We start from the raw sequence: 24851 nt of genomic DNA, 5'->3' as shown, positions 1-24851 counted from the left end.
GAGTTGCAACTGTTACATCTTGAGGAATGAGAATTTAAGATTTGAATCTGAGAGAGATGACTTGGATCAAACTAGATGTCAAGCAACCTGTACTTCCAATGTGAATAAGTGACTGATGACCAGCCCTAGGGAATAATTATAATTTGGTGTAAAACAAACAATTTGAGGTGTGGAAGATAAATTAGTTGACTTTTGGAGAGGGGAGGGTGAGTTATGAGTTATGTGGAATAGATTTTCTGGTGTTTTATTTACTTAGACTATTAATTCTTTCTAAATCACTGGTCACATAGGCTAGACAGTGACTATAACAGATATCCATGGAAGCTTTGGACTTGTGAACATCTGACATGACCTCCTTTTAAGGGCAGTGCAATCTGACAGACCTGGGCTGAAGTCCCATTGCTACCATTTATTAGATGTGTGTTTTGAGTGAGCTCCTTAATTGGTCTGCGGCTGTTTCCTCATCAGTAAAATGAAAATAATAACAGCCTCTCTCGACTTTTGTAATTGTGGAGAGAGATGTATGGGAAGTGTGTTGCACAATGCCTGGTGGTATACAATAGACACTTAATAAATAGTACTTGTTACCAGTTAAAGATATTTTTTGTTTGTTTTTTTGTGTGTTGTTTTCTTGTAGGGATGGGGTCTCACAGTGTTGCCCAGGTTGGTCTTGAACTCCTGGGCTCAAGCGATCATCCTGCCTCAGTCTCCCAAAGTATTGGGATTATAGGTGTGAACCTCTGTGCCCACTCTTTTTTTTTTTTTTTAATCTTAATTTTAAGTTTGTTTGTAGAGATGGGATCTTGCTGTGTTGCCCAGGCTGGTCTCAAATTCCTGGCCTCAAGCTATCCTCCTGCCTTGGCCTCCCAAAGTGCTGAGATTACAGAGCAATTAAAGATAAGTTTTGACTCTTTTTTTTTCCCTGAGAGTTCTGAAAGGCAGAGGGTAAGTACAATTGTGTATATAGAGAAAATGCTTTACAGTTTTGTGATTTTTATATTGCTTCTAGTTGCACGAGGCTGACCTTGTCTCTGTGACAGTATATGTCACTTCCATGGGGTTCAGAGCTTCTTGTTATAGCTCAGGAAGTTGCAGAGGGAGATTGGAAGCTAATGCACCAAAACCAGCAGTGAGTATGTGTAATATCAAACCTTGTTGGTTTGTTTTCTTAACTACAAAGCAGCAGATCGGCCACTGTGATAGGATTTGATTTTTACTGGTTTGGGATAGATTCCTGGTGATGCTGATAGTTTATTACCCAATGTAGGTCTAGAATTTATTCTTGCAGAACATTTGCATATTTGTGGGAGAATAAATTTATTTGGCTCTGAGGTTTGTTTGTTTGTTTGGAAAGGAGTCTCGCTCTGTCACCCAGGCTGGAGTGCAGTCGCGCAGTCTCAGTAACTGCAACTTCAGCCTCCCAAGTAGGTGGAATTATTGGCTCATGCCCGCACACCTGGCTAATTTTTTTTGGATTTTTAGTAGAAAAGGGGTTTCGCCATGTTGACCAGGCTGGTCTCAACTCCTGGCCTCATGTGATCCACCTGCTTCGGCCTCCCAAAGGGTTGGGAATATAGGCGTGAGCCACTGTACCTGGTGGCTCTGAGGTTTTTAAATGGTAACACTTATGTAAACAAACTCTGGTTTCTTTCTAACTTACAGCTGACCTGGAAGAATGTGTTACTTTTTCATAATCTACAGGTAGAGATATAGAAGAAGAGAACTTCTATTCAAAGAGGCAAACTCAGGGATTCTGAATGTCTTAATGCTGCTATTTGGAGTTTTATTTGAAAGCATTAGTATTTTCTTTTTTGGGGTGGATGGAGAAAGGAGAGGTCTTAGTCAATGAGTACAAAGTTTCAGTTAGGAGGAATAAGTTCTAGTGATCTCTTGCACAGCATAGTGACTATAGTTAATAATAATGTGTTGTATATTTCAAAATTACCAAAAGACTAGGTTTTAAATGTTCTCGTCACAAAGAAATGATTAAGAATATGAGGTGGTAGATATGTTAATTAGCCTGATTTAATGATTCTGCAATGTGTACATATATGATAACATCATATGATATCACAAATTTATCTGTCAGTTAGAAGCAAAATTAAAAAAAAATCTTTTGGGCCGGGCGCGGGGGCTCACGTCTGTAATCCCAGCACTTTGGGAGGCCAAGGCGGGTGGATCATGAAGTCAGGAGATCGAGACCATCCCAGCTAACACGGTGAAACCCCATCTCTACTAAAAATACAAAAAAATTAGCCTGGTGTGATGACGGGCGACTGTAGTCCCAGCTACTCAGGAGGCTGAGGCAGGAGAATGGCGTGAACCCGGGAGGCGGAGCTTGCAGTGAGCCAAGACCACGCCACTGCGCTCCAGCCTGGGTGACAGAGTGAAACTCTGTCTCAAAAAAAAAAAACAAAAAGAAAAACAAAAGCCTTTCAATTGTTGCCTTTCCTGCGATGATGAATAAAGGGGTCACTTAGTGTTGTGTGGATGAATTCAACTAGACTGCTTCCTCCTAACCCCAAACTGGAATCGTTATGTTACTAGCATGAGACTTTAGCTTGGAGGAGAGAGCGGGTTTGGTAATTTTGGAACCTAGTAAACTTTAGGGGTAGAACCTTAGTGAATTTCAAATATATGCTACAGGATTGCTAATTATAGTCAACTTGCTGTATATTAAAGCTCCAGAATGTATTTATTTTTATGCCACCTTTCAATTTCTGATTTCAGTCCTTGGAAAACCACTCATTCTTGTGCTGGCTACTCCACCGACTAGTTTATCTGCCTTAGAGGTTATTTTGATAAACTTTCACCACATCGCAGACTTAGCAGGGTAAAAGGTGGAGAGTAATGGTACATTTGTCATAAGAAGAAATGGATCTGTTTTTCTTTGGCAAAGATCACCTTTGGAAAGTGTTGCATTATGAAATGCAGAGTTAAATACCACTAACTCAGCTTTGCTGTGTCCTTTTTTAATGTTCAGGATCTAAGCGCCAGTTGATTAATGATCCCACAGTGACTTTTTCTCAAGCCTGGCGAACTCATATATACCCTAGTATATAAAAGCAAACAACTTAATTAACTTACTCTTCATCCATAATTATCTTGAAATTAACTACTTATAATGTCCAAAAGTTTACACTACAAGCATATTTAAAAATCTGTTTAGAGTAGAAGGGACGGTATAATTGGTTACCCTTTTCCTTTCTTGCCCGCTTAGCTATTAATATGAAAAGTAGCCACTCCCATCATACTCTTAGGCTGTGTGCTTAAAATTATTATTATATTAATTTCTGCAAACACTCAAGAAAAGGGCTTTCTGTTATTTTTTCATTGAGCCCCTGCCCTGGGCCAGGCATCGGGTCCTTAGTAATGGACAGGGCAGTTTTGGCTACTGTCCTCAATGAGATTAGAGTCTCTTTGGAAGCTACAGATAGGTTATACTAGTCTAGTAGGGCTGCCATAATAGAATACTGGGTGGATTAAACAACAGAAATTTATTTTCTCCCGGTTCTGCAGCCTGGAAGCCCAAGAGATCAAAGTATTATCAGGTTTAGTTACTCCTGGGGCCTCTCTCGTTGGCTTGTAGATGGCCGTCTTCTCATTGTGTCCTCACACGGCCTTTCCTCTGTGTTCATGCATCTCTACTGTCTCTTTCTCTTCTTCCTTCTTCCACTTTCCTCCTTTCTTCTTCTTCCTTCTTTCTTCCTTCTTCCTTTTTTCTTTCCTCTTTCCTCCTCCTCCTCCTCTTCCTTCTCCTTCTTCTTCTTCTTTCTTCTTTCTTCCTTCTTCTTCCTTCTTTCTTCTTTCTTCTGAGACGGAGTTTTGCTCTTGTTGCCCAGGCTGGAGTGCAATGGCGTGATCTCAGCTCAGTGAAACCTCTGCCTCCAGAGTTCAAGTGATTCTCCTGCCTCAGCCTCCCAAGTAGCTGGATTATAGGCGCCCACCACCAACCCCACTAATTGTTTTGTGTTTTTTTTAGTAGAGACGGGGTTTCACCATGTTGGCCAGGCTGGTCTCGAGCTCCTGACCTCAGATGATCTGCCCTCCTGGGACTCCCAGAGTGCTGGGATTACAGTTGTGAGCCACCGTGCCCAGCCTAATCTATGAGATTTTGAAGACAGTACTGTCACTTAATGAGTTACAACACATCCTCATGAATCCTAATAACAGAAGTTCTGGGTTCTGTGTTAATACGGGACTTCCTTTTGTGAAACTTGTAATACACTCAGGAGAAATGTATGACAAATAGGATTCTAGTTTTTAGGGGCATTTGGAGCACTGTATTGTCCTTGGGTAATACTTAATATAGATGGTGCTACATGGCATCCAAGAATATTTCTAGGCCCCTGATCCTTTAAGGGAGAAAATCAACCTTTACGTTTTGATTATGTAATTGTGATCAGAATAGCCTCTGAGATATAAATTCCAATTATATCTGAATTGGTTTTTTCTAATTAAGAATACTTTTGGTTTCAAATCATATTGGCAGCAAATTAAAGACATGTTTCATTTTTTTTTTTTTTTTTGAGACGGAGTCTCGCTCTGTCGCCCAGGCTGGAGTACAGTGGCTGGATCTCAGCTCACTGCAAGCTCCGCCTCCCGGGCTTACGCCATTCTCCTGCCTCAGCCTCCCGAGTAGCTGGGACTATAGGCGCCTGCCACCTCGCCCGGCTAGTTTTTTGCATTTTTTAGTAGAGACCGGGTTTCACCGTGTTAGCCAGGATGGTCTCGATCTTCTGACCTCGTGATCCGCCCGTCTCGGCCTCCCAAAGTGCTGGGATTACAGGCTTGAGCCACCGCGCCTGGCCTCATGTGTTTACTAAATGTTAATGATGGGATTACTTTAAAGATAAATTGTAACATTTTAAGTAAAACGTTCATGTAAAACAAAAGTTTATTATATATTAGTTTTAAAATGAGCACTGCTTCAGAGTCAGGAGATTCTTAGTAAACCCACAAGTGTTGTGGCCTTGTACATGTCTTTTGACTGCTTTTTGCTTTCATTTTGTCACCTGCAAAATTGAAACTGTTAGATGAAATTATCTCTGAAGTGTCTTCTAGAGCCAAACATTTCTGATTCACTAATACTAAAGTCTGTAAGAGAGTTTCTCTAAGCCCAGGCAGTGCAGTTAAAAATATTTTCATTGTTTGCTTGTTGGTTATAGAGTGATAATATTTTTGCAGTTAGGAAGCTTGGATAGATGAGAAACCACACACATGACATAAAATGGTTTCTCAACAGAAAATCTGTGTAGCTCAAACTGGGGAAACAGACTTACAAATTTCTTTTGACAAAAGACATGTCACCACACAAGCAACTTAGGAAAGAACTCTGAGCATTGTTTTTCATAGACTTGGGACAATTCCCCAATATTTTTTTTCCTCAAAATAATATTTTTCATTCCAACTTATTAAAAAAAAAATTGGGGGCCGGGCATGGTGGCTTACGCCTATAATCCCAGCACTTTGGGAGGCAGAGGCCAGTGGATCACCTGAGATCAGGAGTTTGAGATCAGCCTGGCCAACGTAGTGAAACCCCATCTCTACTAAAAATACAAAAATTAGCTACGTGTGGTAATGCATGCCTGTAGTCCCAGCTACTCGGGAGGCTGAGACAGGAGAATTGCTTGAATCCTGGAGGTGGAGGCTGCAGTGAGTCAAGAGCATGACACAGCACTCCAGCCTGGGTGACAGAGTGAGACTCCATCTGAAAACAAAACAAACAAACAAAAACAAAAGTCTTCAAAGATCACGAGCTTCTGATTGAAATACTGCATCCACTCTGTCCACATGCTTCTGGCCCATCCATTCAGTTAACAATTATTATGTCCCAGGTGCTAGGCTGTGTCCTGGGGACTGAGGTAACAGAAATTACAGGAAAAAGCTCCTGCCACGTAGTAGTACTTTAGGGAGTAGTAGAGACGTTGGTTGGGAAAGAAGTGGTGCCAGAATGTGGCGGGGACTATCAGAGCTGGTTCAGAACGTAAGGAGCACAACCAGGGAATCACTAACTTTGTGTAATGGAGGGTTTTGTTTCAGTTGGATATTAAAAGATGAATAGAAATTTGCAGGCAGCAACAAGAGTTTGCATTCTAGGTGTGGGGGACTATATGATAGAAAGCCCACATTCAGGGTAATGTGATAAGACTCATTAATCTGAGAAAGATCCTTCTGGTTGTAGCCTTAAGGAAGGGTGAGAGTGGGAGCAGATGGAAAGTAAGGAAAACAGTTCAGAGGCGGCTTTAAAAGACCAGAAACGAAATAGGGCCAAGGCAAGAAGGGTGGAAGGTGAATGAGTCTGAGAGATGGATGTTTTTGCAGTGGAATGATTGTGTAAGGATGGGGAGTCAGAAGAAGCCATGAGAAGCTTGTGAGAGTTAAGAGGCCATAGCCAGTGTTGTGGTGGTAAATACAACCTCCTACAATTAAATTATAGAGAGGTCAGTCCAAATGCATATACTGGGGATGATCGTTCCTGCGTAATAGTCTTTCACTTAACTTTTACTCGTTTTCACTTTCACGAAATAAATGGCCATGTCTTAGCCTGGGTCCAGGGTTCGACTGTGGGCTCTTCTGCAGTTTGGAAGTGCCGTCTGTGTTAATAGATATTCCCAACTCTCTGCAGATCTTCTCTCGAGGCTTGAGGGGCCCCATTCCTATCAGAAGCCTCTCATTTTTCTCTGAGGTAGAAAACTAAGGCATAGACTTCATAGGGAAGTTTATATGCAAGTGGTGACTTTCTGCGTGGGCCCTTGTGAGTGGAATGGGATGAGATACCCAGTGGCTTGCAGAGTTCTGGTGGGTATTTGATTGTTCTCCATTGGTAGTAACTTGATTGCTTTTACAGGGAGAGTTGTACTGGAAATTTACCCTCCCTGTCCCTCAGCTGGTTTGTTCCCAAGCCAGACCTGTCTGAAAATTGAAATGGAATACCTTTTCTTGTCTCAGGTTATCAGTTGTAGCTGTCAGGAATTTGTTACTGTCTGCTAAAGCCTTTTAACATGAAAATACGCTAAGGGCGGTGCATCTGTGAGTCATGTGGGAAGTTACATTATTTTATGGATGCAGAGAGGCACATAGACTCAGATTTATTCATAGGTGAAAGGGGAAAAGGAACAGAATTTAAAAGGGAAATCCTGAAAAATGTATAGCCGCTGTGGCTCTGCGTCTTTTCCTACCTGCGTCTCTTATACACCATGGGGTAGATAGAGTGTAAGCTCAGTGGGTACAGAAGAGCTGCCTTTTTTCCCTCCTTTGGTCTTCTTAGCTGTCCCCACCAAGCCATGCCTATAATCGGTGCTTAGCAAGCCACTGGCTTAAGAGACTTTCTTTCCGCTCTGAGCGCAGCTCCTGAGATGGTGGGGATGGATGCTGATTAGAAGTGTGTTCGCTGCCTTAGCATAAAGAATAAGTACAGTTTTCCTCGATTATTTTTTTCCAAGGGAAACTCTATGGGGAACATTGGTTTCACGCTGATCTTGGAGGGATTGGTTTAGAATTCTCTCTTTTCTGAGAATCCCTCCACATGCCTCCTCCAGGCTGCTGTCATGGTAGCTGCCCTTCTTTCAGCTACTTGCATTTATTGGGAAATATGCTATCTTCCTTCGGTTTGCACCCTGGTAACTCAGCTCCTTCAGTGTTTAGAGGGAAACGGGAGATGGAGAATCGAAGCACACCAGTGCTTTCTGGTGTTCTCTGCATGTGTTTGGAAGGAATGTAAAAGTAGCTAGGGCTTATCATGGTATCATAGCATTATAGGGTAGGAGACCTTTGGGGAAACTGAGGCTCACAAAGGCTAATAACTTTCCCTAAAGTCAGTGACTGCTAATGGCAGAGTCCTAGCGTCTGTACTTTTCCATACTTCACCGTTCATATGAAGGAGTCTGGGAAGGTCTCTTTTAAAATGTATCATGACCTCTCCTATAAACCTCAAGGTTACATATGTTAAAGAAATGTAGTTAGCTTTCTTCATGTGCCGAATTCTGAATCAAGCTGACCCAAACCCCCAAATCATTTCCACAGAGCAAAGGGGGGGAAAAAAACAGGCAAATGTGAATCATGGGAACCTATTATAATGATATATAGCTTGTCATAACACATTATAATATTACAGCAAATATATATTTAACTCACTGAACATTCTCAGGGGGCTCTTAGCTCCCTTTAAAAGCGTTCTCCAAGCCTCTGCAGCAAGATCGAGCTGCCTAGTCTTGCAATACTTCCACCTCACTTTTGACTAAACCACCGTTACGAGAATCCCTATTGAAAACCCCTACGCTGTTGCTGTTTCCCTGGGCTTAAAAGTATGTTTGGTTTTGTCAGTACCTGGAAACAGGAAGTTGAGATTTGAGGAGAAATCTTTGGCAGTTGTGCACTAAGCTTACTGGAGTCAGGAGTCTGTTGCCACGGAAACCACACTGCTGCCTCATTTATTAATGGAGGCTTGGTGAACTTCCGGAGATACTCTTAGCCTGTCCTGTAAATTCATTCTAGAGAAATGCAGGGTGACTTTTAAGAGATTTCTCTGTCGTTTCTCAAGCATTCTCTCCTGGGTCTTCATGAGCTCCAGAAAATTGCTTGTATGCGTTTCAGAACCACTGATTTTTATCTAGCAAGCATGTCTGAAGGCCGTTTCCTTTTTTTCATGCTTAAATCGTGTTTATGCCTGTCTGCCTTGTTCAATAAGTGAATTTTTTTTTTTATTATGCTGCCCTTAAGAATTACATGGATTTCAAATGAAGGACGAGGGAATAGAAAAATGAACTAAGTAAATATATTGAAAACCTTCTGACACTGACTTTAAGAGAGTTATAAGCATCAAAGCCTTTTCTAACTTTTAAAATTCTAAACTTAAAAAATGTAAAATGAATGGTTTATTTCTTCTAATTCCAGTGAGATATTTTAAGAACATTTGTCTGAGACATTTTCAAATTTTATTCTAATTTTACTAAACTACCTCTCTTCTGCTGGGCAGATTAACAGCATTGGAAGTTGCTTCCAGGAAAAAAACAAATTTTTTTTTTTCTAGCTAATTGTTTATCTGGGAGGATGCAAATGGTGGTTTTAAGTCCTTTAAGTCATCCATCATGCCTGGCAGCCTCTATTGTCTCATTGTTGGGTTTGAGCCAAGTCAGACCCTTTCTATTGGTCTTGGGAGGGTGCACATAGATCTGGCTCTGCCAAATCTGTGTTCACAAGGAGTCCGAGCCCAGCTCTTAGGGAAAGTAATGTTGGCAGATCCATAGATCCCCTCAGGTTGGAAAAGATCATGCATCCTCATTTCTTATGTCACATTGAAGTAGGAAGTAGCTCTCTATTCAAAGTAGAAGTGACAGGACTTGTTCTCTCAGTTCTTCCAGTGTCTATGAATTACTGTTAGCTTTTAAATGCGTTTTTGTGGATGTAATAAAATACTGTTTATAATCAGGTACAAAGTAAGTAATTACAATGTGGGAAATGAAATTCAATATAGCTTTGTCATGGTTTTTTGAATTTTAATTAAACCAGTCTTAGAGTAAATTATAAATGCTGCTGCTTTTGTTGTGACAAGTGACATTGACAAAATATTAATCTAATGGATTGTTATTAACAAAAGCTAAATGTCTTTTCAAATCTGCAGGGTTTGGTTGTTGATTTTGTTTTACTTTTCAGTTTGTGTTTTAAAAAATCTAGAGAAAAGAATAATGTTTTAAAACCACATGAAATAACTCCATGTATGAATATTTCATTGTTGATGTCTTGCCAGCCATAATTGCATACATCTCATTTATGGCACTGAAAACTTGTTCTTTTTAAAAATCAGATGTTTCTGTGGTCACTTTTTTGGTATCATTAAAACTGGAGCCGGGGTAAATAATCAACTATTGACAACAAAGCCTAATATTAAAGGAATAATCAGCCCATGTTCCTATTAGATCATTTCCGTTTTGTTTTACCATATAAATTAATGACATTTTGTTGGTTGTGAAGTCCTTTTATAGCTAAATTATTCAAGTTATTTTCTTTGGAAATTCTTTTAACTTGAATTTATATAATCTGTAAAGAATGTATATTAAATATTCAAAAACTTTTCTTTATGCCAGTTTCTTTCACCCATCGTGACTTAAACTTTTTTTGTTTTAGTGTTTTAATGTTTAAATAAATGTAAATAATTTAGTTACAAGGTCTTTATGGTAGTCCCGCCGTTGTTTTTAATAAGACAAAATTTAATCCAAGGCTAAAAACACATTTGCTTATCTCTTTTTATTCTTAAGAACTAAGAGTCCAGAGGTTAGAGTGAAATCACCTTTTCCTCATAGCTTTTTCTTTCAACGTGTTAGAAATTCCTGTTTGAAAAGGAGAGCCAGTTCCTCCCCCTTTTTATGTTTGAGGGGATGATGGTAAAATCACATTATTCAGTCAGTTTCCACATGTGATTTGTTGCCTATATTTTTTTATCCAGGGATTAAATTGTTGTCACCACCAGCATCAAATCATTGGAGGGCAGGGGTAGGGAAGGTGTGAGACAGTTGGTTTTAGACATCCAAATATGACGGCAGAAAAATCTCTGCAACAATATGGCAGTGGAGCATTTGCTGACTTCAGAGTGCCAGATCAACCCCAATATTTTTTTCAGGGATGCTAAACCTCTTGTAACTGCTAAATTGGATTTGTCACTGAATGAAGTATCAGCTGCTGTTGGACAAGACCATAAAAGCCAGCCGGCTGGCCCTTTGTAGGCCGGGCTTACCCAACGATTGATATGTTTTAGCACTTTTGGGATTATTGTGATTAAGAGGAAACCGTTCTGAATGAGCAAGAAAAGGGGGTAAGGACACACAGCCCACAGCTGGTGAGCAGCATGTGTTGGCTCCAAGAAAGTCACCATTACGGCTTTCTCCTGGTTCCTGCCCTGATGGACGGGTATGAAATCTTTTTTTTTTTTTTGAGACAGAGTCTCGCCCGTCACCCAGGCTGAAGGGCAGTGGCACGATCTCGGCTCACTGCAACCTCCGCCTCCCAGGTTCAAGCAGTTCTCTGCCTCAGCCTCCCGAGTAGCTGGGACTACAGACACCCACCACCATGCCTGGCTAATTTTTGTATTTTTAGTAGACACGGGGTTTCACCATCTTGGCCAGGCTGATATTGAACTCCTGACCTCAAGTGATCCACCCTCCTTGGCGTCTGAAAGTGCTGGGATTACAGACATGAACCACTGCGCTGGGCTTGAAATTTTTATATGAGGAAGTGGTGTCCTTATTTTCTCCAGTTGCAGCTCTCTCTTCAGGGAAAGAGACATTTGGAATGTTGTGGACTTGAGAATTCTGAATGCTTTCAAAGCACTATTGTGTGTGTGTGTGCAAACACACACACACAGTAGCTAGAAGTGTTAGTCCAGCACAGGAGTTAATTGAGTTAATGTGTAGGGAATTCAGTAATAACAACAGTGTCCTCTTTCGTTTCCCAGATCCAAAGCTCTGTAGCATGCATTAACAATGTACCTCCACGTAGTTTGTGTCTGCGTCTGTGTGCATGTGTGTGATGGCTAAATGGGAACTGCACAGCCAGTGGATTTGTGAACTCGAGCACCTGCACCTGGCTAAGGGTTTATTAAGTATGGAAACCATACTGTCTTTGTAGAACAGGTTTCATCTCAAGAACTACCTGCCCCTTTTAGTGGTGGCCTTTTGCATGCATCGTGCACTAGCCAAGAGAAGTCTATCCAAGAGGCAGCTTGTGGAGTAGGTTGACGTTTGAATCTTTCCCAGTACTCCCAAATGCACATAGAATTGGTCGCCTCTCTGGCTGCCCCAGGGGGCTGTGCCTCGCTCATGTTCAGAGTTTGCTCAGCATACCACACAGGAAAGAGGCCGGCCTGCCAGGTCCTGTGGAGCGCCTTTCCAAGCCTGTGAAAGGCACGAATCATCCAGCAGCCGAGCATGCTTACAGCTGGCCCTTTGCTAGCTTTGATCTGCGAATCAGGCCACACCATGAATGCCCTTATTGTCATGTTATGTGTACACAGTGTGTGAATTATTGAAAATAGGGAGGCCTGAGCCTCATCTGGTAGAGATTACAGTGCAGGCATGCTGGGCGAAGGTCTGTAATTGAAAATCCCCAGATGCTGTTTATTTGGCCTTTGTCACATGACCTGCTGCAGGAAGATTGTCTGAACAAAATGTTGCCGGCATGGAGAGTGGAGCCCGCCCTCCCCCACCCCCCAGAGCCTCCACAGGCTCAGTCTGTGCACAGCTTAAACACCTGCCCAAAGGATTTTTAAAGGCTTAAAATAGATTCACTCATAGCATTTAAATAGAGGGCATCTTGCTTGTTGGTTTAAACTGCTTAAGCGGTTGTTGACTTGTGGAACCTTCTATCCACACAAGGGTTTGCTGGATAATTTCACTCTGAGATATCTTTACAAAGCAACATTCAGAGCCCAAGCCACATGAGTAGTTTGGGTTCTGCCTTTTTTTTTTTTTTTTTTTGGAAGTCAAACTTCTGTGTGGCAGATGAGCTTGCAGATAAAGCTACGTTGACTGTATATATTACTTCTGTCTGTAGAAAATATTGTGGGTACTGAGAATAAGGCCCTGAGTTAGCTTATCTGTCTTCCATTTGTCCGGTTCATTCTTACCTATTCTGCCTGTAAACAAGTTGAGGTGTTTCTTAGAAAATTTGTTTTTCTCAATTAAATACTGAATGTTACCCTCTCTTCTCAGTGGCTGATTGAAGCAGGATACTAAATCTGAAATTGATGAAGATCACAAGAATTGAAAACAGGGAAGATTGAGCTAATTTTGAAGTAAGAAGGACTTTAAGCTTTCCAGGTTCATTCTGCTAGGGAACAAAACAGCCACATATCCTCTTTCGTTGCCACTCTGTCTCAGCTGTGCTTATGGGTTCCTCTTTGATTTCTTGGAGCTTAAGAAGAGGAAAGATTCATGGGTATTTCTGCATTCCATAAGCATCCAACACGATTGTGAGCTCCTTGAAGGCAGGACCCCTGTTGCATTCTTCTTTGCATCCCCAGTGCCTGCCAGCACAATGCTTTCTCTGTCTTCCTGTGGCTTCCCCCTCCCTTTCTGCCTGCCCATTCAAAGAAAACAGTCACTGCCTCCCATGAGCCATGATGTCACTTATTCAGATATTTTTTCTTTCAGGAAGAGACTCAAGTCAGCAGTGGCAATATCATTAGGTAGCACATTCTTCATACAGGGCCAGAGGTTGGGAGGATGGAGTAGATGGGAGTAGGATGTGGGTCTTGCCTTCACAGAGCTCACAATCTGCCAAGGAAAAAGCAAAAACAGGCAGAATACAGTGTAGCAAGCTTGTGCTAGCAGTGCGCACCAAGTATGGTGAGCGGGAGGGGCAGACCCAGCCCACTTCTGGGGAGTGAGTGGAGGAAGTGCCAGCTGCAGAGGCCTGGCAGCTCAGGAATCATTGTTCAGTATATTTGGTGGGGTGGGGGTGGGGGCGGTGGCCATTTCACACAAAGGAAATAGCACCCAACATGATAGGAATAAGGATTTTTAGAGACAGAAGTGTGTGTAGAGAGTGGCAGGAGAAAAGACAAAAACTGGTTTGCCCATGTAACATTTTAAGATTTTACGGACAGAATGTGTTTATGTGTTACCAAGATCATTAGAAATTTATTTTATTTTAGTTTAGTTTAGTTTTTAGAGACGGGGTCTTGCTATGTTGACCAGGTTGTTCTTGAACTCCTGGCCTCAAGCATTCCTCCTATCTTGGCCTCCAAGGTGCTAGGATTATAGGTGTGAGCCACCATGCCTAGCCTGGAAATTTAAAAGGAGGAGAAAAACGAGGTGACTATCCTGAATCTAAAGCTCAACCGAGAAAGGTGATTTTCTTGGTTTGCTTGGTCATCAACTCCAGTGGGAGGCCTGTATCTTAGGCCACTGCTTTCTCTGTAGTCACTGGCTGATATGGGGTTACCTCTGGCTGCTGCTAGTTTTGAGATAGGTCAGATGTGGCTAGGGCAGTGGGGACAATGACCCAGAGCATGGCAGCCCTAGGAGGAAACATCTCTGGGCACCTGTCTCAGGCCCTTCCTCAGTACATCTCCTATCCATGTAATCGTTCTGTCTTTGATTACCATTGTTTGGCTTCTAGCCTCCTTTCTCTTTCTAGACCATAAACTCCCTGAGGGCAGAGAGTGTGTATTATTCCAGCGTGTTTCTCTTCTAGAGCCTAGCACAATTCCTTTTATATAGAAAATATTCTATGAATTTTATTGAATGGGAGAGGGGAGTGCCTTGGGGCCAGATTATATAGGCCTTGGATGCTTAGAGTTGAGGCCTTATTCTGTATTGTGGATGAGAAATTAGAGAACTTTAAAGTGATGTGTGTACAATTCAGTCCATTTCATGGCTGAATTCTGCCCCCATCTAAGATTTTGTTCTCATTAAACGCTTAACAGTTGGTCTAATGTTAAGGAATAAGGAACTTGGAAGACAAAGCTGGATTCAAATCCCGACTGTACTGCTTAACTAGTTTGGGAACTTGGGCAAGTTTCTTAACTTCTTTGAACTGCAGTTTTTCAGCATGTATAAAATGCTGAGCTAGGTAGAATTAGGTGGATGTGAAGGTTAAATTTGTGGTATATAAACACAGTGCTTTGGCCGAGTGCAGTGGCTTATGCCTGTAATCCCAGTACTTTGTGAGGCTGAAGCAGGAGGATTGCTTGAGGCTAGTAGTTCAAAACCAGTATGGACAACACAGTGAGACCCCCCCATCTCTACAAATAATAATAATAATAATAATAAATTAGCTGCGTATAGTGGCACACGTCTGTAGTCCCAGCTACCCGGGAGACTGAGGTGGGAGAACTGCTTGAAACCAGGAGGTCTAGGTGGCACTGAGTCATGCTCGCACTACTGTACTGCAGCCTGGGCAACACAGTGAGACCCCGCCTCAAAAAACAACAACAAAAAAACCCACAGTGCTTTGCATAGTTATGCATAGTAGATATGCAGTGCATGTAATTGCCCAACTTTTTTTTTTTTTTCTTTCTTTTTATTTTGAGATGGAATCTCGCTCTGTTGCCCAGGCTGGAGTGCAGTGGCGCTCTCTGGGCTCACTGCAATCTCCGCCTCTTGGGTTCAAGCGATTCTCCTGCCTCAGCCTCCTGACTAGCTGAGATTACAAGCGCATGCCACCAGGCCCAGCTAATTTTTTGTGTTTTTAGTAGAGATGGGATTTCGCCATGTTGGCCAGGCTGGTCTCGAACTCCTGACCTCAAGTGATCCCCCTGCCTTGACCTTCCAAAAGTGCTGGAATTACAGGTGTGAGCCACCATGCCCTGCTTTTGCCCAACTTTCTATAGCCTTGCACCATCTCTAAACCCTACACTAGTGTTTCATTTAGCTTATTCCTCAAATTTCAATTTCTTCAGATTGAGGGCATTTTAAAAATGTCATTTCTTCTCATCATACTTTCCATATTATTATTAGATTGCTGAGTGTCTAGACATTTAAAAGGAGTATCTTCAGCATGTTTTCTAAGCAGCAAGTCGTCCCTGAGCATGCCATTTTGACTTAATGGTTGCATGACTTACCTTTGTGTAGCTATTGTTATAGCAGCTTCGGAAGTTGATACAATTCTTCTGGTGATAGTTATGTTTTTACAACAAGAACTAAATACTGGACGTCCAGTGAGGGACATGCTGTTTAATGCAATGCCTACAACCTATTCATAGGCTTTAATTTACAGTCTGTCACAAATTTTAAGAATTTTGGCTATACTTACCCTCTGGCAAAAACCTCATTCCTGCTATTTATTCACTGAAGAATCTATTTCAAATTAAAAGATGACTGTAGCAAGCATGTAGCTTGCATAGTGCCCTCTTGATGTTAAGATATCACAATAAATGCTCTGTTTACTTGGGAACAATTTTTAGGACCATAACAGTTTGAAAATTGAAGAGGATGTAAAGATTGGAAAAGATGTTCAATTTCAACAACATTATAACAATAGAAGCATCATGGGTTTATACCAGATGCCATGTAGTATGGTGTCCTGAACAGGAAGCCTTTTTTTTTTAACCCCTTTTAGGACCTTATATATCAGTTCAAGCAATGAAGACATATAAGCCCGGTGCAGTGACATTACATTACAGTTAAAGAACTGGGCCAGGTGCGGTGACACAGGGCTATAATCCCAGCACTTTGGGAGGCCAAGGTGTGTGTATCACCTGAGGTCAGGAGTTCGAGACCAGCATGACCAACATGGTGAAACCCTGTCTCTACTAAATAACAAAAGATTAGCCGGGTGGAGGCTCATGCCTGTAATCCCAGCTACTTAGGGGGCTGAGGCAGGAGAACAGCTTGAACCCAGGAGGCGGAGGCTGCAGTGAGCCGAGATCGTGCCTTTGCACTCCAGCCTGGGCAACAAGAGCGAAACTCTGTCTGGAAAATAGTTAAAGGACCATTTTAGAGCCCCTGAAGGTGCCGGAGGCTTCCCATTTTCTGTTACTAACGCATATAGCAGCCCTCCAGAGTAGGAGCTATTATTTCCGTTTTACAGGTAAGGAAATAGAGGTCTAGAGGAGTTGAGCAAGTTTCCCAAGTTCACACAAATCATAAGTCCATTTTCCTCAGAAAAATCTAGACAGTCATACCTCTGAGTCAAAGAACCAGAAATCGGCAGCATTGTATCATTAAAGATTCTTCATTAGAGACTAGCAGTGTTTAGCACTTCAAATGTGTGGATTTCACACTTCTCTAAGGCCAAATAATTAATAAATAGAGGCTCTTAGCAAAGTTTTTCATTAACAAGACTTTCTTGGGTTAATGTTAAGATTAGCTTTTTTTTGGACCAGTTCCCTATGACTGTGGCTTGGGGAAGTGGCAGGGGCATGGGTGTAGAGCATGAAGAAGCAATGAGCATGCGTTGGCCATAAGAGACCAGAACAAAGGTCTGGAAAATTGTGCCACTTCTCACTGAAATAGTTGCAACTTTAAAAGGATTTACACATTTCAGGTGATACTGGCAGTGCTGTCTAATTTTCATAATCTTTTTCTAGATCTTTTCTTCGGATTTTCTTTATGCAAAAGAGGTGAGCTCATTCATTTGTTTATTAAAACCATTTATTGAGGAAGACACGGAAAGAAAAAGTATTTCATGATCTCACTTATATGTGGAATCTTTAAAAAAAGTCATATATATACAGAGTAGAGGAAAGACAACAACGAGGATACTAAGAACCAGAAGAGGAGAGAGGAAATGGATATGTAGGTCAAAAGATACAAAGTAGCAGATATGTGGAATGACCAAGTCTAAAGATCTAATATACAACATAAGGACTATAGTTAGTAGAATTATACTGGCACTTTTAGGAGGATTTTAGCTATTCTTGTCACACACAAAAAATAACTATGCGATGATAGCTATGTTAATCTGCTTCACTATAGTAGCCATTTTATTATCTATATGTATTTCATAATATCATTTTGTAAACTTCAAATATATGCAATAAAATTTATTTTAAAAAGAAAAAAAATGGCCGGGCACGGTAGCTCATGCCTGTAATCGCAGCACTTTGGGAGGCTGAGGCAGGCAGATTACCTGAGGTCAGGAGTTTGAGAACAGCCTGACCAACATGGTGAAACCCCATCTCTACTAAAAATACAAAAAGTTAACCAGGCATGGTGGCGGGCAACTATAGTTCCAGCTGCTTGGGAGGCTGAGGCAGGAGAATCACTTGAACCTAGGAGGCAGAGGTTGCAGTGAGCCGAGATTGTGCCACTGCACTTGAGACTGGGTGACAGAGCAAGACTCCATCTCCATAAAAAGGAAAAAAACAAAACAAAAAAACTATGTATTGAGCACGTACTTAATAGCTACCAGATCTGGGGTCACAGAGAACCAGACAGGTGCTTTACCATGGAGCAGTCACTATCCTAGGAGGTGGGTGAATAGTCTGTAGATAAGTAATGGCAGTGCAGCAGTAGCAGGGGTGCATGCTCAGTACTTGAGGTTACAAAGCAGGAAATGACTAACTCAGTTTGGATGGCTCCCAGCAGACATCGGGGAGAAAGTGTTCCAGGTGGGGCTTACGGGGACGAATAGGAGTTTGCAGGCAAAAGAGAAGAGAAAGAACATGTAAGGATAGGTGGTTCCACAAAGGCATGGAGGTATCTTTGGAAAAGAATGACAGTGGTCTGGGAACTCTGTGAAGATCCACATACTAGAATAGAGGAGCCCTATACAGGTGTGAGCTCTTAGCTTTAGGTACCAGGCTAAGGAGTTTGTGTTTTGCTTGTAGTGGATTGAGGACCTGTTGGTATAGGAAGGCAACATAACTAGATGTGGAGGTGAAAGAAAAGGTAAATGCCTGCAAAATGAGTGGCAGGAAATGTTGGGCCCCTGAGAGCCTGTGGGTAGCAGTCTATTTAGGTCACAGTTGGGGGCAGCAAGTTCAGGTTCCATTAAATCTCATCTTTTTTCTTTCTTTCTTTGTTTTTTTTTAAAGACAGAGTCTCACTCTATTGCCCAGGCTGGAGTGCAGTGGCGCAGTCTTGGCTCACTGCAACCTTTGCCCCCTTGGTTCAAGCAGTTTTCCTGCCTCAGCCTCCCTAGTAGCTGGGATTACAGGTGTGTGCCACATGTCCAATGAATTTTTGTATTTTTAATAGAGATGGGGTTTCACCATGTTGGCCAGGCTGGTCTCGAACTCCTGGCCTCAAATGACCCGCCCGCCTTGGCCTCCCAAGGTGCTGGGATTGATTACAGGCGTGAGCCACCATGCCTGTCCTCCATTAAATCTCATCTACACTTTAAGTGTATGGGATACCAAGATGTAGAAGACATGGACTGTACCTTGAAGAAGCTTGTAGTCTGTTACACAGGGAACTCAGCAGTCTGATTGTGGGCGGTGCCCTGACACATGAAGCAAGGAACTATGAGACCAGGAAAGAATGGTGAATCTCATGCTGCTTGCCTAGTTAAGAGTCAAGCCATCATTCCCCTCGTATACTAAGTGATTTGTTTTTAACTCATAGCACATTTTGTGTCACTTTATAATATTACGGTGTTTCCCAGTCACTGGTCTGGTAAAGTGAGCTCTGGGCACCTGGCTGCCTGGCTTACCCCTCTCCATACACTTCACGTCTAGCACATGTTTCAGGCACGTGTCAGGTGAGATTTCGTGGAGGAGACATCTGAGCTAGACCTGGAAAGATTTTCCTTGGTGGTCTTAAGGGGTATCGCAGCTATAATACCTTAGCATGGCAGGATGGATTCAGGGAACTGGAAGCTTGGTATGTATTTTAATGGTGGTAAAATGAATTAAGGTGGTGGTGGTGTGTCATGAAAAATAGTTAGGGGCCAGATGGTGGGGACAATACTGAACATCATACTAAAGCAGTTTATTCCTTTAGATGTGGGCAGTAGGAGCCATGGAAGTTCTTATAACTGAGAGCGGTGTTTTAGGTAGCTGTGTAGAGGATGGATTAGAAAGAAAAATGATTGGTTGGGCGCAATGGCTCACACCTGTAATCCTAGCACTTTGGGAGGCCGAGGCAGGCAGATCACGAGGTCAGGAGATCGAGACCATCCTGGCGAACACGGTGAAACCCCGTCTCTACTAAAAATGCAAAAAAATTAGCTGGGCGTGTTGGCGGGCCCCTGTAGTCCCAGCTGCTCCAGAGACTGAGGCAGGAGAATGGTGTGAGCCTGGGAGGCGGAGCTTGCCGTGAGCCAAGATCTTGCCACTGCACTCCAGCCTGCGCCACAGAGCGAGACTCCGTCTAAAAAAAAAAAAGAAAAGAAAAATGATCAGAGGCATAGTTACAGTATCAAGGCTAGTCAAACTATTCATTAGAGGATTAAGAAAGTGATTATGTGGTGTATCTTTATTGCCTCGTAGAGAGTGAGCCACTAAGAAAACTTCATTCATATTTATGTTTCATCTAGAAATAGTTACAACAGAAATAACTTCTATCTAACATAGCAGTGTTGTATTCACTACACAGCCTTAGACATTTTTACTTGCTCATCTCTTTCAGACTCTTGTAACCCAATGCAAATGTGTAGTTTGTAAGCAGTTCCTCTAAGATGCAGGAGTTCTATGGAGTCAGCACGTGATAATGTTATCAGCTGCTGTTGACTGATACAAACTCCTGAGAAGGTGGGACTTGAGTTATCGCCAGACACTTGCAGGGATATGAGATAGAAGTTCTGAGTAACCAGGAGTTAACACAGCCTTTCTCTGCATGTTCTTTCTCTGAAAGCTGTTTTTTATAAGCCCCTGGGTGAGTGCAGACACATATTTTCTCCAGGGATTGCTATTGTTTACCACCTGAGGGCCGTCAGTCCTTTGGTGAACTTCTAGTTTGGGAACAAGTAGTACCAGCCCCTGGCAACCCTGAATGGGCGGCCTGGCCATTTCTGGTGATTTTCCACATTGGTGCTGATTTCTGGTCAATGATTTATATTGGGGATTAACCGAGACCTTGCTGTCTGAACTTCCTCATTGGACATGCTGTGAGACTGGTTCAGAGGCTGTTTTTCATGAGCCTGTCCTTACACCTAATCTTAGCCTGTGCCCCTTCTCCCTCCCTGGCTCTCCGTCCCTCTCACTCCGTCATTTACTCCATCAGTATGTACCCACTGAGGACCTGCCATGTTCTCAGCACTGGGTGCACAGTGATGAGCAAAACCCAGTTTGTGCTCTGGGCTCCTGTAGACTTCTCTGTCTGGTAGTAGAGGGATGGGCACATGTTCATCTGGTAGTCATTCAGATAAATGGAACACAGTAGCTGTACTGCATGCTGTGAGCGAGAGGCGTAGGGTCCTGTGAGAGCGCATGTTAGGGTGATCTGACCAGTTCTCATGGGTTAGAGTTCTTCCAAACAAGACATAAGCACCTCCAAGGCAGAGATGGCATATTTTCTTTTTCTTTCTTTTTTTAGACAGGGTCTCACTCTGTTGTCCAGACTGGAGTACAGTGGTGTGATCTTGGCGCACTGCATGCTTGAACCCCTAGGTTCAAGCGATCCTCCTGCTTTAGCCTCCTGAGTACCTGGGACCATAGGCAGATGCCACCATGCCTGGCTGATTTTTTTTTTTTTTAAAGAGATAGGGTCTCACTCTCAGCCAGGCTGGTCTCAAACTCCTGGGCTCAAGTTATCCTCCTGCATCAGCCTCCCAAAGTGCTGGGATTACAGGCGTGAGCCACTGCACCCAGTTTGAGATGGCATCTTCTTACCCCCATAATTTTAGCATGTTGTTTGTGTTCCATTCACACACAGTCCATGTGTGACCAGTGGATGACTGGCCAGCTTCTGTAGGCCTCCTTTCTTTTCTACTGTTGCTGGGACAAGTTGCTATGGCATCAGTGTAGAAGAAATGGTTAAGTAGTAGCTCCTCACAGGTTAATAAATGTTCTTTACTGCTTCCTCTGGCAGTATCCACAGATACATACCTCCTAGATCTTCAGGAGGATGGATGGGGAGATAAAACACCCCCATTCTGTGGACCTCTCCCAAGACAGTGACATGTGGTTTCCTCAGTGTCCCCTTCATCTATACTTTTTGGTTGTTGGCTTTTTTTTTCTTTCTTTCTTTTCTTTTTTTTTAGACAGAGTCTCGCTCTGTCACCAGGCTAGAGTGCTGTGGCGTGATCTCAGCTCACTGCGACCTCTGACTCCCTAGTTCAAGCAACTCTCCTGCCTCAGCCTCCCAAGTAGCTGGGATTACAGACATGTGCCACCATGCCCAGCTAATTTTTGTATTTTTAGTAAAGACGGGGTTTTACCATGTTGGCCAGGCTGGTCTTGATCTCTTGACCTCGTGATCTGCCCATCTTGGCCTCCCAAAGTGCTGAGATTCCAGGCATGAGCCACCGCGCCTGGCCAAGTATTGGCTTTCATATCCTAAAATATTTTTTTCCTTTTGATGAACCCCAGCTGATATAAATGGACTCCATGGGCTGGGCACAGTGGTTCACAACTGTAATCCCAGCACTGTGGAAGGCCAAGGCAGGAGGAGGATCACTTGAGACCAGGAGTTTGAGACTAGCCTGGGCAACATAGTGAGACCTCTGTCTCTACAAAAAAAATTTAAGAATTAGCCAGGCATGGTGTACCTGCCTGTGGTCCCAGCTACTTGGGAGGCTGAGGTGGGAGGATCACTTGAGCCCGGGGGGGGTCAAGGCTATAGTGAGCCATGATCATGCCACTGCACTCTAGCCTGGGCAGCAGAGCTAGACCTTATTAAAAAAAAAAAAAAAAAGAAAGGAGTGGTGGGGGCATATGACTAGAAGGCAGTTTAACACTGTCTTGTAGAATCTTGCCTGAGAAGTTTCTTTGGAAAGCACTCTCCCCATGCTTTGTGCTGATGCCGGCGTGGGTCCCCTGTGGAAGACATTGTTCTTTGCTTCTTTCCACTGGGTTATCTTTTTCTTTTTTTTTTTTTTTTTAACTTTACGTTGATGATCTGGTGCCAAACTGGGACTACAGGGATGTAGGAGCCTCTTTTCTGACCTGAAGAATGACTCGATCCGTAAATGTTGAGCCACCTGGGAAAGGGAGGCAGAGAAGAGATTCCTGTCATTGGTTCTTGTTGCCAAGGACTTTATGACCTGATTGCAATCATGACACGTGCTGAAATGATATCACGTAGGGCAGAAAAAGATACGCGTTACCAGCAAAGAAGCCCAGGTTAAAGGCTTTGAATGTGTAGGGAAAGGGGAGGCCTCCACCAGCTGGAAGGCTCATGAAGGATGAGGCCTTGGGAAGATAGGCAGAAACCAGACATGCAGAAATGGGCAAGGACAGTACAGGCCATGACAGCAGTTGTGCACCCATGTACCAAGTTCAAGGTGTTCACAGGAAACATTCGATAATCTAGTAGTACTACTGGACTGAGTTAGGGTTTGTGGGGTGGGGGATATGTGGAAGACCCTTGTTTGATGTAGCTTTGGTCTAGCATTCAAGGGAAATAAGTTTTCTTTCTGATTTTCATTGTTTTAATATGGAAGAAGGGGGTGGAGAACCCTCACACATCCCTCCCGGTGAAGGGAAAGGGCCAGCAGATGTTTCCTTAGAGAAGCCAAGCTAGAGCTCCTTCCTAGGCCCAGGGCAGTCCAGTCCTGCATGGGTGTGAGTTTGCCTTAGGACTGGCCATGGCCCGGGAAGAGGAGCATTGCATTTGTTGCTTCTTTCTTGGTGGCTCCCTGACTCCATTCAATTACAAAGTGGCTCTTACACTGTTAAAGCTTGAGTGTCTCTGGGCTACAATTTCTAGCCACAGACCTTCATTTGCTGTGCCTCAAACATGACCTTGAGGCCACATCCCATTATATATACAGCCCACAACAACGTTAACCAGTCTTCTATCTGGTAAGGCAAGCACAGTGCAAACTCCATGCCTTTCTGCTGGGATCTCTCTCTGTATTGCCCCTTTAGCAAGAATTTCCATGGCAATCCAAGATGCAAGAGAAGCCAGTGATGGGCTCACTTCGAACTGTGTTATATTATTTAGGGAAAAATAAAATAAAATGAAATAAAAACTAGATTACAGTGCCTGGAGAGGATCACAGTGTAAAAGTGACAGGTCAGGCTGTGTTTGTCCTTGCTGCTTATGTGCAGCCAGTGGGAAAAACAAGGGCAGCTACAACTACAGCATCTGAGGCTTAAAGAGGTGACATATTGTGCATTTCTAAAGGAATTTTTGTGTTACAGAGAAGCTTTATATCTCTCTCTGACACATTAGAGAGGTGTGGTGTAAGGCACAAAGGAAGACGGTCCCCAGGTGACTGCAGGATTGTTTTAGGAAAATAATAATTAAAGTTAACTTTATTGAGAGTCATTTTTGTAGCATCAGGTTTACTGAATCAAGCACCACTCTGTGTGTGTGTGTGTGTGTGTGTGTATGTGTGTGTGTGAAGATCATGGCTGCAACAGGACTATGCTGTGTAGCTTGGAGAACCACTTTCAGTTACATCAGTGATGGTGCTGCTTATCTTCTGGCCCTTGGGAAATGCTACATCTTAGTAACATGATTAAAATCCAGGGCTGTGGAATCTGTAAGCTCACCCCTTTGGGGGGCAGGGCTGTAGAAATATACATAGGGGCCAGTGCAGTGGCTCATGCTTATAATTTTAGCACTTTAGGAGGCCAAGGTGGGCGGATCGCTTGAGTTTAGGAGTTCGAGACCAGCCTGGGCAACATAATGAAATCCTGTCTCTACAAAAAAATACAAAAGTTGGTCTGGTGTGGTGGAGCAAGCCTGTAGTCCCATGAGCTACCACAGTCCCATGCTACTTGGGGAGCTAAGGCAGGAGGATCGCTTGAACCTGAGAGGTTGAGGCTGCAGTGAGCTGAGTTCGTGCCACTGCACTCCAGCCTGGGTGATAAAGTGAGACCCTGTCTCAAAAAAATAAAAAAAGAAGGAAATATAGGTAGGGCTTAGGATGTCGTGTCAGGGCCACTGACAAGACTCTCTTCAGAACCTAGTTGATATCAACCATGCATATACAATCCCAAACAGCCAAAAAGATCTTCCAGAATTGTTTGGAATGGCATACTTCCTTAAATGGGTAAGTATAGTTTAATTCTGGAAACATTTAGAATTAAACTTAGAAAATGTTAATAGAATTAAAGCCATAGTGTTAATGTTTTTGATTTAAAGGATTTATGTATATTTGATATTTCAAGTAATTAAAAAAAATAATTTGGCCTAGGTAACAGATCAGCCTGTATTTCAAAATTAGAATGTACAATGAATTAGCTGATTTAGACATTTGATTTGGGGGAAGGTTGAAATTGTACTAGTTTTATAAGCAATATTTTAGTGCATTTAAAAGACTTGTTTCAGGGAAGATTTTATAATTTAAAGCAGGTAGTT

General features: G+C 42.7%; 1 protein-coding gene across 8 annotated transcripts in view; it reads left to right on the top strand.

Moving 5' to 3' along the window:
- Positions 1-24851, top strand: part of TEAD1 (TEA domain transcription factor 1) — a 270999-nt gene that overhangs the window by 159554 nt on the left and 86594 nt on the right. For 6 of the 8 annotated variants that reach the window (XM_050757431.1, XM_050757428.1, XM_050757427.1 and 3 more), the window contains one exon: positions 17027-17059. The exons of the other annotated variants lie outside the window; for them this stretch is intronic. In XM_050757431.1, the coding sequence (XP_050613388.1) occupies positions 17027-17059 (33 nt within the window). The remainder of the gene's footprint in view (positions 1-17026; positions 17060-24851) is intronic. 8 annotated transcript variants of the gene reach the window in all.

This window comes from Macaca thibetana, chromosome 14 (assembly GCF_024542745.1).
Source record: "Macaca thibetana thibetana isolate TM-01 chromosome 14, ASM2454274v1, whole genome shotgun sequence".
In the NCBI taxonomy this organism is placed as follows: Eukaryota; Metazoa; Chordata; class Mammalia; order Primates; family Cercopithecidae; genus Macaca; species Macaca thibetana.
Note: the sequence above shows the minus strand (reverse complement) of the source record. Positions and strands in the feature narration are given on the sequence as shown.